The following is a 15,000-nucleotide window of genomic DNA, read 5'->3' as shown; positions in this document are numbered from 1 at the left end:
ACTCATGAATCAGGACTTTTTAAAGGCTTATGCTATGTTATTAGTATTTGTGTAATAACATGTTACATTTAGCAAATCAATAGATTAAAATTTGACTTCATTCATCAAATTTAACAAATCTGCATAACGCAAAGCATGAAAACGAAAGAACAATCATCTATGTGGGATTAATCGCAGGCTTATTCTCACATGAAAATGAGTATATTATAGTTAGTTATTATAGATATACATTATAATAAATTTAGGAGTAAAAAAACACGGCAACCATTCGCATAGCATTTAAAATGGAGTCTTGTTTTATACACTGCAAATTTATAACGTCTTAATCACATTATTTTTCTCAAATCTACTCAAATAATTTTCTCCATCTTGTTTTGAGTGCTAAAGAGCAGATAAAGAGATAACAGATAAACGTGTTAGATTATTCCACTTACATTATGTAAATATTACTATTTGTTAATTTAGCCCATACATTTAAGTTGGTAGTTTTTCACCTAAATTAAGAAACAAATTGCTTTCATGTAATGTTTTGAACAAAATCTATTCTTGCATTAAGAACATTTCTAACAACAAGCTTTTTTTTCTATATTAAATATACTAGTTTATTGCTTAAGATAAGTCTGATAAACTTATTTTCAGCTCGCTATTTTTCGCAGTTTCAAATCTGAGTAAATTTTACTTGAAGCACTGGCAGATAATTTCACTTATTTCTAGTTGATTTACGCTGAAAACAAGGCAATTTAACTAGTTTTAATGAGGTGTGTTTTTGCAGTGTAGGTAGGCATAGGATTGAATTAGCATAGCATGTATACAAACCACAGCGTATGTTTAGTTAGAGTTGTATTTATTTATATACATATTTTCATAGCTATCATATACAGTAAAAGCGATTTTAGCCGACTGACTTTATCAACCAGGTGGGGCACATTGCATTGAAAATTGTTAACGCAATGACATCTCGACTTGGTTGATAAACTGATGAAGCCTATTCACAAATATTAATGTCACTTTCTTCTTATCGTTTTCCTTAGTCCTTTCAGTTCTGTGCACATACTTTGTCACACCAATTGAGAGGATTTTCCCATCCACTTTGAAAGTTTCCAAAGCCATTCAAATATGACTTATGTCAGGGTACAATGCAGGTTGCCTTTCGCAGGGCTAGGTAGCCTGTAACGACATCAGTTGGGAGGAGGCGAATATAAGAGAATTCCTCTGTGGATGTGAAGCGTAGTTTGGTCTGTGGGTCTGTGTAATTTGCCTGAGGAAACATATAAAGTAACAATAAGTCACTGTTAGAAAATTAGAGTAATCATGACTGTATAAGTCACGACTGAGCCATAAAATTACTTACAGGTAATCCTGATATGTCGGAGTATTTTTTAGATGGTTTCAGAGAGGGAGGAGCATCAATGTTGTAGTCTGTGAATATAAAGGCAGAGAATTGGATGACTACATTATTGCTAAATGGGCATTATTATTTTTTTGTGAATGACGTTAGTGTGTGAACTACATTGTTGATTGCATTGTTTATTCAGTCTCAGCTAGTTTGCTGTTATACACTGTGGCATTGAATGTTTTGCTTTAAAATAAAAATGCAAATGCAAGGTGGAAAACAAATCAATTTTAATATTTATGTACCATGACAATTATGACTCATATATCCACTTGGTTTGCCAGGGAGATACAGTACACTTAATTAGGGGTGTCCCAGATCTGATAACATGATCGGAAATCAAGCCCAATCACACAATTTTCAGAGAATCGGAATCAGGTTAAAAAGATCAGGTTTTGAAAATGTATTTTTAGTTGAATAAATTAAGGGCTTCAAAGCAACAAAACATTCAAGACGTGCAAATATATTGCCAGAAGAAACAAAAACATATATGTTTTATACTACACAACATCGTAACACAGGCACAAACAGCAGAAGTGAATGCCGCAGGGGATAATGTTATACTAGCTGTCATGTGAAAGCTAACACTAAGATAGCATCGTGCAAAAGTAATCATCTCTGGAAATATTTTTCTTTTGAATGTTTTTTTTTTCTTCTTCTTCATATGTTGTCGAGGTATTGGATCAGTACTCTGTATCAGTAGCTCCTCAAAATCAGGTGACTCAGACTCTGATCTGGATCCAAAAATATGTGATTGGTCGAAACACCCCTACACTTTATTACACTAGTTATCAAGGAATGTCATTGGTAATAAATAGTGTTATACTTATATAGCGCTTAACATCTTATAAATACAGCTTCTTAGAGAAGTAATGACATGGATAATGTACATATGGATCATCGGAATCCCCCACACAAAAATAGAAAATCCGCGAAGTAGAGGTGGAGCTTATTTACATTAATAAAAAAAAAAAAAAAAAATTTTATTAAAAATTGGGGGGTGTTTCATGTATTTATTCAAGTTTACCAACATTAAAAAGACATAAATATAAGATGCTTTTTCCACTTTTCGTCCCCCTAAAGTATAATTAAAAAAAAAAAAAAAAAAACAAGCAAAAAACCCTTACATGTATATTTTTAAAAATGGTTTTTAAGCACTGCAAATATAATAATTATGATATGAGAGAGATGTATAAAAGAAAATGATTTGTACATTATACTGTATATGAATATATCTTAACACCTTTCAATAAAATGGACTGAGGGCGCAAAGTTTGAAGCACGAAGTAGCGAGGGATCACTGTACTCACAGTTTGGGTCATCCATCTTCCACGGTAGAGTCCGTTCCAAAACCAGAATTTGTTTGAGATTCTTCCAGGTCCTATTCTTTTTGCCTGCAGCCGCTCCACCAATCCCAGAATGCTGTCAAGAAAGACAGATAAGAACTTTTAGGCCTGAGCTGCAGAATCATTTTAAGTATAAAAATAGAATCATATTAAGTATAAAAACTACACTTACCATGAATGTGGGATCCTTGAATGGCGGTGCCTTGGCAGTGCATTCTATGCTGGTACTGCTGCTTGTTAATGGAGTGCTCTCCACCAATCCAGTCGCCTTCATGTCAGTTACAACTTCCACTGGTGACATCTGATTGGAATAAATTCAATATTTTAAATGTCAACACATGGCGACCATGATCCACAAGTGTGTAACCTGACGGCAAGGGCTGTGCATTGATGCCTCTGTGTTAAAAGGTTTATGGCACCCGTTTTTCTGACTACTGTACTGAAAAGAGGTCCCACAGACCCAAACACAATATTAGGGTTTCATAATCAATTTGATCCAATTAATCTGGAAAAAAGTGGTACGAAGACATTACAAACCTTAGACCCAAGGCATATCCTTACAAATATACCCAGGGGTGAAAGTGGGCCAGAATGGTCCGGAACAGCATTCCGGTAAGAGATTCTGTGCCGAAACAGTGCTTTGATCCCGAAAATACACAAGTGTTAACAACAACCATAATGAAGTGCTTGTGTAGCGTCATCCGTTTCCACCGATATTTATTTATTCCACGGATAGCACGGAGCTCCACAGCTGCTGCAGATATTGGAGTCTGACGAGTCGCGTCAATGTGCGCATGCGCTCAGCTTTGAAATACCAGGACATTTTAAATCAAAATCTGTTGCCCTCTGCCCGAAAGCTGAAGATGGGTCGTCACTGGGTCTTTCAGCAAGACAATGACCCTAAACATATGGCCAAATCTACACAGAAATGGTTCACCAGACACAAAATCAAGCTCCTCCCATGGCCATCTCAGTCCCCAGACCTTGTTTTGTTGGCAAAAGGGGGTTGTACAAAGTATTAACAGCAGGCGTGCTAATAATTGTGACACACATTATTTGATGTCAAATAATTTTTTCTTAATGTGGGATTTTTCCCCACTGAATGAATGCACTTGTATTGAAGGTTGGATTTTTCTCTTTTTTCCCATTAAGGTCCCATATTATTTGAATTAAAAATATATATATATTAGAAGCTAAAAACACATCTTTTTCAGGGGTGCCAATAATTATGGAGGACACTGTATATTTGTTTTACCATGAGAACTGCATGTAATGCTTAATGTATCATTTATGATACAAATTAGAGAACATATATACCCTCGTGAGGAAAAGCGGCATGGAAAATGAATGAATGAATGAATGAATGAATATATAGAAGCTAAAAAACACATCTTTTTCAGGGGTGCCAATAATTATGGAGGGCACTGTAACTAACATAAGACTGAGCGCTGGAATGCACCAGCTGAACAATGTGCTTTGTTGCCTCGTTTGATGATGCTCAACTGATGAACATTTAAATTAAACTCTATTTTCTCATTGCAGAGATACTGTCATGTTTGTGTGCCTTCTCGGTTCTTTTCTTTCCTTTCCAGCGCATTGTGCGGCTGGATGGGCGGGGCTGTGCTGCACACCTGTGGCACATTTGGAGCGCTCATTATTTAAGGACTCCTGTCACCGTCTGCGAGTGTCGGACTATTGCATTTGCTTGTTACCTGCTTTGCTTACCGCTGTGTGCTCATCGTCACCCTTTGTGCTTCCCGACATTCTTCGATCGTGTTCTGGTTTGATCTCATTTACCTTTGTGTTTTATTGGGATTTTGTAATTATAATTTTGTACTGTTATATTCACGCCATTTTGGCGTGCTCTCTCAGTTGTATTTTCTTACTCGCGTTTTCTAGCGTGCTCTCTCAGTTGTATTTTCTGACCCGCGTTTTCTAGCGTGCTCTCTGTTGTATTTTCTTACCCGCGTTACTTAGCGTGCTCTCTCAGTTGTATTTTCTTACTCGCGTTACTTTGGCGTGCTCCCTTTGTTCTCGTTTTTTGTAATAAATACTTCTAATTTCAAAGTCTGTGTTTGGATCCATATTGTAACATAACAGAATAGTCCGACCATGGATCCCACAGATTCTGAAAGTACTCGTCGTGTAATCGCCTGTCACGGTCACGTGATCAGCCAGCACGAACAGTCACTGCGTGAACTAGCAAACGCGATCGGCTCGCTAATTACACGAGTAGAAAAGATGACGTCACCTTCACAGTCTTGTGGCATAGTTGACGCTGCGGTGGCGCCCGATCAGCTCCCTCCCTCTTCGATGGGTCCGCCGGCGTCCTTTCGGGAGCCGGTGTTGCCACACCCCCATCGATATGAGGGAGAACCCGGTGCTTGCCGACAATTTTTGCACCAGTGCTCCCTTGTTTTTGACCAACAGCCATACACATTTGCGAGTGATAGCTCCCGTGTAGCATATGCCATGAGTCTCCTCGCCGGTAAAGCTGCTACGTGGGCCATGGCGGTAAGCAACTCTACACCCACGATCCGTCAGTCATACGAGACTTTTAAGACTGAGTTTATGAGGGTTTTTGACCATCCGGTTAAAGGCAAGGAGGCAGGCAGCCGCCTGCTGGATTTTTTTCAAGGCGATCTGTCTGTGGCGGACTACTCCATTCAGTTCCGCATTTTGGCCGCGGAGTGCGGTTATGGCGAAACAGCTCTGTGTGGTATTTTTCGGCGGGGGCTGTCGCCTGCTGTCAAAGATGAGTTGGCGGCCCGGGATGATTCATCGGGTCTGGAGGACCTGATTTCTCTGTCCGTGCTTTTGGACAATCGTCTGAAGGAGCGCGAGAGGGAACGAGCCATGGAGACTCGGGGACGTCGTTGGCCTTCGCCGCGGGGCGGCCCGACAGCGGACCGTGCAGATGGCTTCGTCGAGCCGTCATTTGTCTCCACGCCGACGCGGGGTCCAGGCTCGACAGGAGTGGAGCCTATGCGACTCGGTGGCGGTCGTCTTTCTGCAGCGGAGCGACGGAGACGGATGACAACGGGTTTGTGTCTGTACTGCGGCTTGCCGGGGCACCATGTCGCCGCCTGTGACGCGATCCCTTCAGGTCGCCTCGGATCTTCGGCCGCTGGGGCTCCCCTCGCCCGAGGGGGAACGAGATTCAAGCATGACCGCAGTCCATCGAACGAGTTGCCTCGCGACAAATTAAATGAACCAATACACCCTCGAGGTGATTTGAGACTGCAACTGCCGGGAGAGGTGTCATATAGTGGGATTAATTTTAGGTTTACTGCTTTAGTTGATTCGGGGGCGGATGACTGCTTTATAGACCGAAGTGTTGTTGACGCTCTTAAATGTCCGTTGATAAAACTAGCTCGGCCTAAAAAGGTTTTAGATCTCGATGGGCGACCCCTGGCGGACGTGAGATTTATTACGCCTCCGCTCAAAACAAAGCTTTCCGGTAATCATTTTGAGATCCGTAGTTTTTTAGTGATGCCGTGCAAGTCGGCTCCAGTTGTACTTGGGCTCCCCTGGTTAAAAGTGCATAACCCTAATATTGATTGGGCCAAGACACAAGTAGTGACGTGGAGCTCATTTTGTTATGCGCACTGCTTACGTTCTGCATGTTTACTTCCTGGTCAAACGCAGGCGGCCATCGAGCCGGTCAATTTGGAGAATGTTCCGGCCGAATATCATGACCTCCAGCACGTTTTTAGCGAAGAGCGTGCCAAGACCCTGCCACCGCACCGTCCGTACGACTGTGCAATTGAATTATTGCCTAATGCCGCGTTGCCTAGCTCTAGATTATACCAGGTCTCTAAACCGGAACAAGAGGCAATGAGGGAATACATCTCCTCTTCCTTGGCTGCTGGCCTTATTCGCCCGTCATCTTCTCCTTTGGGGGCGGGGTTTTTCTTCGTCGGCAAAAAAGATGGGGGTCTTAGGCCGTGTATCGACTATCGGGGTCTCAACGAGATCACTATCAAAAATAAATATCCGCTGCCGTTGTTGGATTCGGCTTTTGCTCCGTTGAAATCAGCCACAGTATTCACCAAATTAGACTTGCGCAGCGCTTACCACTTAGTCAGGATTCGTGAGGGAGACGAGTGGAAAACCGCTTTCAAAACCCCGCTCGGGCATTTCGAGTACCTGGTCATGCCTTTCGGCCTAACTAACGCACCTGCTGTTTTTCAGAGCCTCATAAATGATATATTGCGTGACATGCTAAATGTGTTCTGTTTTGTTTATTTAGATGACATTCTGATATTTTCTAGAAGCCTGCAGGAACATCACCAACATGTCCGCATGGTTCTGCAAAGACTACTAGAAAATAAACTGTTTGTCAAAGCTGAAAAGTGTGAGTTCCACCAAGGGTCAATCCAGTTTCTTGGTTTTATTGTGGAAAAAGGGCAGCTACGACCTGACCCAGCTAAAATTAAGGCAGTAGCAGAATGGCCGACTCCCACTTCACGTAAGCAATTACAAAGATTCCTTGGGTTTGCCAATTTTTATAGGCGTTTTATCCAAAATTATAGTATGAGGGCTGAGCCCCTGACCAGGCTGACCTCTAACAAACGCCCCTTTGTGTGGTCTCCAGTGGCAGAGGCCGCATTCGTAAGTCTTAAACGGTCATTCACGAGCTCGCCCGTCCTTGTCCATGCTGACCCAGATCTTCCTTTTGTGGTCGAGGTTGACGCGTCGAGTTCCGGAGTGGGGGCAATCCTGTCCCAGAGGTCTTCAGTCGACCAGAAACTGCACCCCTGTGCCTTCTACTCCCGCCGCCTCACCCCTGCCGAGGCGAATTACGATGTGGGCAACAGGGAGCTGCTCGCTATAGTCCAGGCTTTGCAGGAATGGAGGCACTGGTTGGAGGGCACAGAGGTACCGTTCCAAATACTTACCGACCACAAGAACCTGCAATACCTTCGGGCCGCCAAGCGTCTCAACTCACGCCAGGCCCGTTGGGCATTACTCCTGACGCGATTCAACTACGTGATCACTTACCGTCCAGGTTCAAGAAACGGGAAGCCCGATGCACTTTCAAGGCTTCATGAGCCAGCGGGGGAGGAGCCTTCGGAGGAGCCTGTTGTTCCTGGAAACCTGATAGTCGGCGCGCTACGCTGGGAGGTCGAACGGCTTGTGGAAGAGGCCCTGCAAGGCGTTAAGGTGCCTGGAGGCTGTCCTGCTGGCAGGCTATTTGTTCCGGTTGCTCAGCGTGCAGCAGTGCTGAAGTGGAGTCACACTTCAAAGTTCGCCTGCCACCCGGGTGTGTCCCGCACATTCTTCCTACTTTCCCAAAAATTTTGGTGGCCAGGTATGAGAAAGGACGTCATGGACTATGTTTCTGCTTGCTCCGTCTGCGCTCGGGGCAAGGCAGTCCACCGTGCTCCAGCAGGACTCTTGCGTCCCTTGCCTGTTCCATCTCGCCCTTGGTCCCATGTTGCACTTGACTTCATCACTGGCCTTCCACGCTCCAGGGGTCATTCCGTCATCTTGACAGTGGTGGACAGATTCTCCAAGATGGTACACTTCGTCGCTCTCCCAAAGTTGCCTTCGGCTCTGGAAACCGCTGACTTGCTGGTAACGCACGTGTTTCGGACTCATGGCATCCCGTGTGACCTCGTCTCCAACAGGGGCCCCCAGTTTGTCTCCCGGGTTTGGGCAGCGTTCTGCAAAGCCTTGGGGGCCACGTCAAGTTTGTCTTCTGGTTACCACCCACAGTCCAACGGGCAGACTGAACGGGTCAACCAGGAGCTGGAGGCCGCCCTCCGTTGCGTCTGTCACCTGCACCCAGCTTCCTGGTCTTCACACCTCCCTTGGGTGGAGTACGCTCACAACACCCTCGTTTGCTCAGCCACCGGGAGGTCACCTTTCATGACCGCATATGGGTTCCAGCCGCCGCTATTCCCGTCTCAGGAGGCCGAGGTCGTTGTGCCATCTGTCCAGGTGCACCTGCGGAGAGCCCATAGGGTCTGGAGAGACACTAGGGCGGCACTTGTCCGCACGGCAGCCCGCAACCGTCTGATTGCTGATCGCCATAGGAGACCCGCTCCAGCTTATCGTCCGGGCCAGATGGTCTGGCTGTCGGCGCGGGATTTACGCCTTGCTGGGACTTCTAAGAAGCTAGGCCCTAGATTCGTGGGCCCTTTCGCGGTGGACTCTGTGGTGAACCCTGTCGCAGTCAGGCTGAAGCTTCCCAGCTCGATGAAGATTCACCCCGTTTTCCACGTCTCGCTGCTCAAGCCTGTCTCCACCTGTCCTCTGAACCCTCCGCCAGTGCCTCCTCCTGCTCCTCGCATAGTCGACGGTGGACCAGTGTACACGGTGCGTGTCATTCTCGATTCCAGGAAGAGGGGTAGGGGGGTGCAGTACCTGGTCGACTGGGAAGGTTACGGCCCTGAGGAACGTTCCTGGGTACCCCGCTCCTGGATTCTCGACCCGTCACTTCTGCGGGATTTCCACTCCCTCCATCCGTTGAAACCAGGTGGTCCGCCAGGGGGCGTCCGTTGAGGGGGGGGTTCTGTCATGTTTGTGTGCCTTCTCGGTTCTTTTCTTTCCTTTCCAGCGCATTGTGCGGCTGGATGGGCGGGGCTGTGCTGCACACCTGTGGCACATTTGGAGCGCTCATTATTTAAGGACTCCTGTCACCGTCTGCGAGTGTCGGACTATTGCATTTGCTTGTTACCTGCTTTGCTTACCGCTGTGTGCTCATCGTCACCCTTTGTGCTTCCCGACATTCTTCGATCGTGTTCTGGTTTGATCTCATTTACCTTTGTGTTTTATTGGGATTTTGTAATTATAATTTTGTACTGTTATATTCACGCCATTTTGGCGTGCTCTCTCAGTTGTATTTTCTTACTCGCGTTTTCTAGCGTGCTCTCTCAGTTGTATTTTCTGACCCGCGTTTTCTAGCGTGCTCTCTGTTGTATTTTCTTACCCGCGTTACTTAGCGTGCTCTCTCAGTTGTATTTTCTTACTCGCGTTACTTTGGCGTGCTCCCTTTGTTCTCGTTTTTTGTAATAAATACTTCTAATTTCAAAGTCTGTGTTTGGATCCATATTGTAACATAACAGATACTGCATTTTGAATGATAGGGAAATCAGACCACAAAATGTTTCCCTTTGCCCATAGTAATCAAAGGAGCATTTTATGCAAATTTAAAATTTGAATAACCGTTTGCAAGGGTGCTACCGTTTTGTTCGAAAAACTCAGCTCTAACTGATGGAATTGCTTAAACTGAATTTAGCCCAATTTAAAGAAAATTTCCAAGTCCCTACAAATTAGGCATCAGATTATGTACAATATACATTTGGACTATAGGGATTTTTTTTTCCCACGATGAATCATATTTTATGAATAAAAGTACTCATTATTTCCTAGTATAAATTAATGATTGTGGTGTGGGAAACTAATTCAATGGCTGTTTGGCTTCAGGGAAATATAAAGCAAAACAAAGTAATGTGATTTTTTTTTTTTTTTTTTTTGTAATATTAATTTTAGTTTCCTTATCACCCAGCCATACGTGACCTCCAAACAAGCTACATTCTGGTAATTTGTGACATTAATTATTGACTTTAACCTTCAAGGCTTATTATTCAATAGTTGTAAAATTTTTGGCAGGTGAATAAACAAACATAGCAACTAAAGCAAATAGCAAATGAATACACAGTATAATTCGATTGTGCTGACAATATTTGTTATGTTGTTTTCTCTCCCTTATTCGGTAAAAATCAATATAAACAGAGGTTGACATAATTTTTTCAAGGACTTTAGACGTGTAACCTTTTGTTTCTACCTGACTCAGTGTTATTTGTGTCATTAACGGAGCTTTCTTCTTCTTGGTGCCTCCGCCGGGTTGCTGGGCGACAGACACCGCCGGACTACAAGGACGTTTCTTCCCCCGCAGCGCAGTTGAACCGGCTGACAACGTCTGGTTCTTGATCGTAATAGGGAGCTGAGATGCCATATGTTTATATTATGTCGTTTGATTGGAGTTTAGCATTAGCATTGAGCATTAAACGCAAAATACAGTGCAAATACGCGTCACCCGGATGTTGATTGATTCTACTTCCTGTGTAGCGCCTGTCACACAAAAACCTCTTATGTTCTAATACACTATAATTACATTTTAGGAAGTAGTTATTTAAAATTATAATTAAAAGAATTTAATGATTATTATTGTAACTAAAATAGGTATAACAAAGCTCTCTATTAAGAACCCCTGGTTCAGCGCACGTGTCTCCCTCTAGTTTAAGGAAGGATAGAATCTGTTAAAACAGTGCATAGTTTATCGACTGCTGCCACCTGCCGGAATGTAGCATTACTGTGCTGTATTTATAATTTTAAGTCAACTGAATCAGTTTAGTTGATTTTCTAACGACATTCTTATTTATGCATTTTTCCATAGTAGAAAATAGTATTGTTTGTTTGTTTGTTTTTTAATCTGGCTCAAAACAATGACGCAGCAAAGTATTTTCAGAATATTTCATCAATTAATGGATGCAATAGCGTTTTTTAAGTGTGCAAATATTTGATGGTACTTTTGTATTACCCAAGTATTTCAATTTTACACTCATGTAAGTGTTAACATATCAAGTCAATTTGTAATAGCAAGTTGATGGGATTTGTCTTTTTACCTGTAAAACATTGAACAAGACAGGTCGATCTACAAGTAGTTTACCTTTGAAGAAAAAGCACTGAATCCAAATTCAACATCCAATGTCTCTTGCAACTGCAGAGAAATTGATGACTGAGGGCTACCGATGCCATTTGGATGACTTAGTGTGTGTTTAGAGCTCATTGTAGTCTGTACAATGACAATAAAGGTTGTGTATTCTATTCTATTTAAGTGGGAATATGAAATAACAGGTAGGAGGAATTTACCCCTTTAAATTCAAAATTGCACAATGAATGCACTTAAAAAATGTCTTGGTCATTTTTAAACCGGATGCTTACTTACTGTGGTTGGTCACGGTTCAAAACCGAATACTATTACAGTATTACTTACAGTAATACTGTACACAACTTACTTCTGGTAAGCAAAGAGCATTACAAATCAGAATTAGTTAAAATACTGTCTTCCATTTAAACCTGAGAGTCTTCCACTTGCTGGATGCCATACGAAAATTTTCAGTCAAATTACTAAAGGACTGGCTTGTCCTTGACTGCTTACAAAAAAATCATAGAACCAACATAGCAACAACATTCACCTTGAGTTTATCAGCATACTGTGCATGCTTTTATACAGCATTTGCTATTTAAAAGCACATTATGTAAAAGGTTTAGAGGCTTTTTCATGCACCAGTGACTCATAAGGCAACCATGTAAACCAGGGCCTCGAGCTACTAATTGATCTGTGTGAACACTGGTGCTGGTAATGTGTCAATGTTTATACAGTAATGGGAATGGATAACTCACACTTGTGCATTTATATCTTACATAATCACACAATCAGAAGGATAAAAAAGTACACAGAATTATAAATCAACAAACAGGAAAATGTTAATATTTTTACATCAAACTTATTTTTTCAATATTATGTCTTCACAGCTATCATGTACAGTCGTCATGAACGTGGTTCGAGGAAACCCACGATCTGTTCAAAAAGTTAACAACTGGTGATGGGACCTCTAGGAATGTTGTTGAGGTGACATTTAAAAATGTGAACACTAGCAGAGATTTGTAGAAATATTGTGTGCCGTATTGATATGTATCATTTTCTTAATTTAAGAAATCATGAACATAATCAGTGTAAAAAATATTCAATAGCTTCACTAAGTAATGTAATAGATTATTAACTCATTGGCTCCTATTAATGGCATTAGTTAGGGATGGATTGGGCGTCTATCAGTGTCAATGGCACTGAAAAATTGGCCTCCATGTCTTGTCATGTACAGTGTGTTGACAGTGCAGGCTGAAACTCATTGTGAAGCCAATTCATCATTGTTTTTAACACAAACAAAAAAAAAAAAAAACCGAGGTTGTTCATTGTATAACTCCATACATACATTCTTACGGTACATACATACAGTGTATCACAAAAGTGAGTACACCCCTTGCATTTCTGCAGTTTATCTTTTCATGGGACAACACTGACAAAATTACACTTTGACACAATGAAAAATAGTCTGTGTGCAGTTTATATAATAGAGTTAATTTATTTTCCCCTCAAAAAAACTCAAAATATAGCCAATAATATCTAAACCCCTGGCAACAAAAGTCAGTACACCGCATGGGAAGTACGTACATCCCTAAATGTCCAAATTGAGTACTGCTTGTCATTTTCCCTCCAAAATGTCATTTTACTCGTTACAGGAGTGCTGTCAGCATTGCTGCAGAGATTGAGTAGGTGGTGGTGGGGGGGCGGGTCAGTATTTTAGTAGTCAGACCATACGCTGTACATCAAATTGGTGTGCATGGCTGTCACCTCTGGAGGAAGCCTCTTCTGAAAACGGTACCCAAGAAAGCCCGCAAACAGTTTGCTGAAGACATGTCAACAAAGCACATGGATTACTGGAGCCATGTCCTATGGTCTGATGAGACAAAGATTAATTTGTTTGGTTCCAATGGTCTCAAGCATGTATGGTGGCAACCAGGTGAGGAGTACAAAGATAAGTGTGTAATGCCTACAGTCAAGCATGGTGTTGGGAACGACCCCCCCAACTCTTCAATCTCTGCAGCAAAGCTGACAGCGCTCCTGTAACGAGTCACATAACATTTTTGCGAAAATGACAAGCAGTACTCAATTTGGACATTTAGGGATGTACGTAGTTCCCATGAGGTATACTCACTTTTGTTACCAGGGGTTTAGATATTATTGGCTATACTTTGAGGGGGAAATAAATTAACTCTATTATATAAGCTGCACACAGACTACTTTTCATTGTGTCAAAGTGTAATTTTGTCAGTGTTGTCCCATGAAAAGATATACTTAACCCTGCAGTGGCCAGACATAAAAAAACATAAAAGAAAAAAAAAATCAACCACTTATATGGTGGTGTAGGAAACCTTTGAAGATGAAAATGAAGTGTTTGCAAAAAAAAAAAAAAAATGTTATTGTCAAGTTTTATGAGAACATTGTAATCTTACAATGCTGGCTAAATGGGGTAGCAGGATTTCCTGACTCTAACCCTAGTTGTTCTCATTGTCAAATCAGAAAGGTACAAATGTTTATATCTCAGTAAAAAAAAAAAAAATTTTTTAAACACTATGGGTTAATTTGCAGTGGTTGATTGCTTGTTACATAGCCCCAGAACAGTACATAATATTAATAATAATTTCAACAGGAGTCCTATTTTTACAAATAGCATATCTATTTAGAAACATCACATCAGCAACAGGTGCAAGTCGTTTGTCTGTCTCCCTGTACATTCGCACTCCAGCCATTTGCCCATCTTGAGATACATGCCCATCATTCGTTCTATTTCTTCTTTGTTGGTGTTTATGGATTTTCCATGTGTTTGAAGGCTATACTCATTTGTGTTTATTGTGAGTGACTCAATCATGTCTTCAGACACAAATTGTCGGAAGCATTCCAATGGTGTGTCGAGGGAATGAACATCTTTTGTGAGAGGTGGGCCAGAAATATCCAAATCAGGGCTGACGAAAACTTTTTTCTGCCAGCGATATCTGTCAAAGGGCATGGCATGTTTGGCTGGTTGGGGCCCAATGTCCTCATTGGCTGGGCAGTCATTGGGTGGATGGTTTTCTTTGTCCACTTCTTCGTGGGTTTCGTCATCTGACTCTTCATGAGCTTCGTCAAAGTCTATGTCCACATCACTCTATTCATTTTGGACAGCATCGATGACCTCCTGCGCAGTGTAAAAGTTCTTTCTCTTTGCTGAAGACATTCTGAAATGACAAAAACTAGATGGAAATAACATTGGTACATGGGTGGGGGGCAAAGTAACCTATTTACACATCTCACTAGTCAAACAATACTGTCTCCCCAACCTATTGTGCTCTGATTATCAGGTGAAAATGTTCAAGAATGTGAAACCATCATCCCAAAAGGAAAGCATGTTGCATTTCTACAAAGATGATAATTTCTGCAATGGGAATGCATTTCCGAACGTTGTCACCTTTTCTTGGAACAATGCAACAGGCACCCTTCAGCATCCCCCAGATCTAACTGCTTAGGCGATGAATCGAGCCAACATAATAGGCACATATATTCAATCAGAATGAGAAACTGAACTATTGTAGGTGATTACAATTATAAGCAGTAGAAAGAGGTATGGTATTGCAATATATTTCGGTAAT

The 15,000-nt window shown here is 42.1% G+C and overlaps 1 protein-coding gene across 1 annotated transcript; it reads right to left on the bottom strand.

Moving 5' to 3' along the window:
• Positions 1 to 709: 709 nt before the first annotated feature.
• On the bottom strand, positions 710 to 10,929 carry ino80c (INO80 complex subunit C). Its single transcript, XM_057835322.1, has 5 exons — positions 10,535 to 10,929; positions 2,912 to 3,040; positions 2,704 to 2,815; positions 1,352 to 1,419; positions 710 to 1,258 (listed from the first exon to the last, which is right to left on the bottom strand). Exons 1-5 carry the CDS (start codon positions 10,703 to 10,705, stop codon positions 1,127 to 1,129), a joined length of 612 nt encoding a protein of 203 aa, XP_057691305.1. The 5' UTR covers positions 10,706 to 10,929; the 3' UTR covers positions 710 to 1,126.
• Positions 10,930 to 15,000: the final 4,071 nt, after the last annotated feature.

This window comes from Corythoichthys intestinalis, chromosome 4 (genome assembly GCF_030265065.1).
Source record: "Corythoichthys intestinalis isolate RoL2023-P3 chromosome 4, ASM3026506v1, whole genome shotgun sequence".
Classification (NCBI taxonomy): domain Eukaryota; kingdom Metazoa; phylum Chordata; class Actinopteri; order Syngnathiformes; family Syngnathidae; genus Corythoichthys; species Corythoichthys intestinalis.
This window is presented reverse-complemented; position numbering and strand designations above follow the sequence as displayed.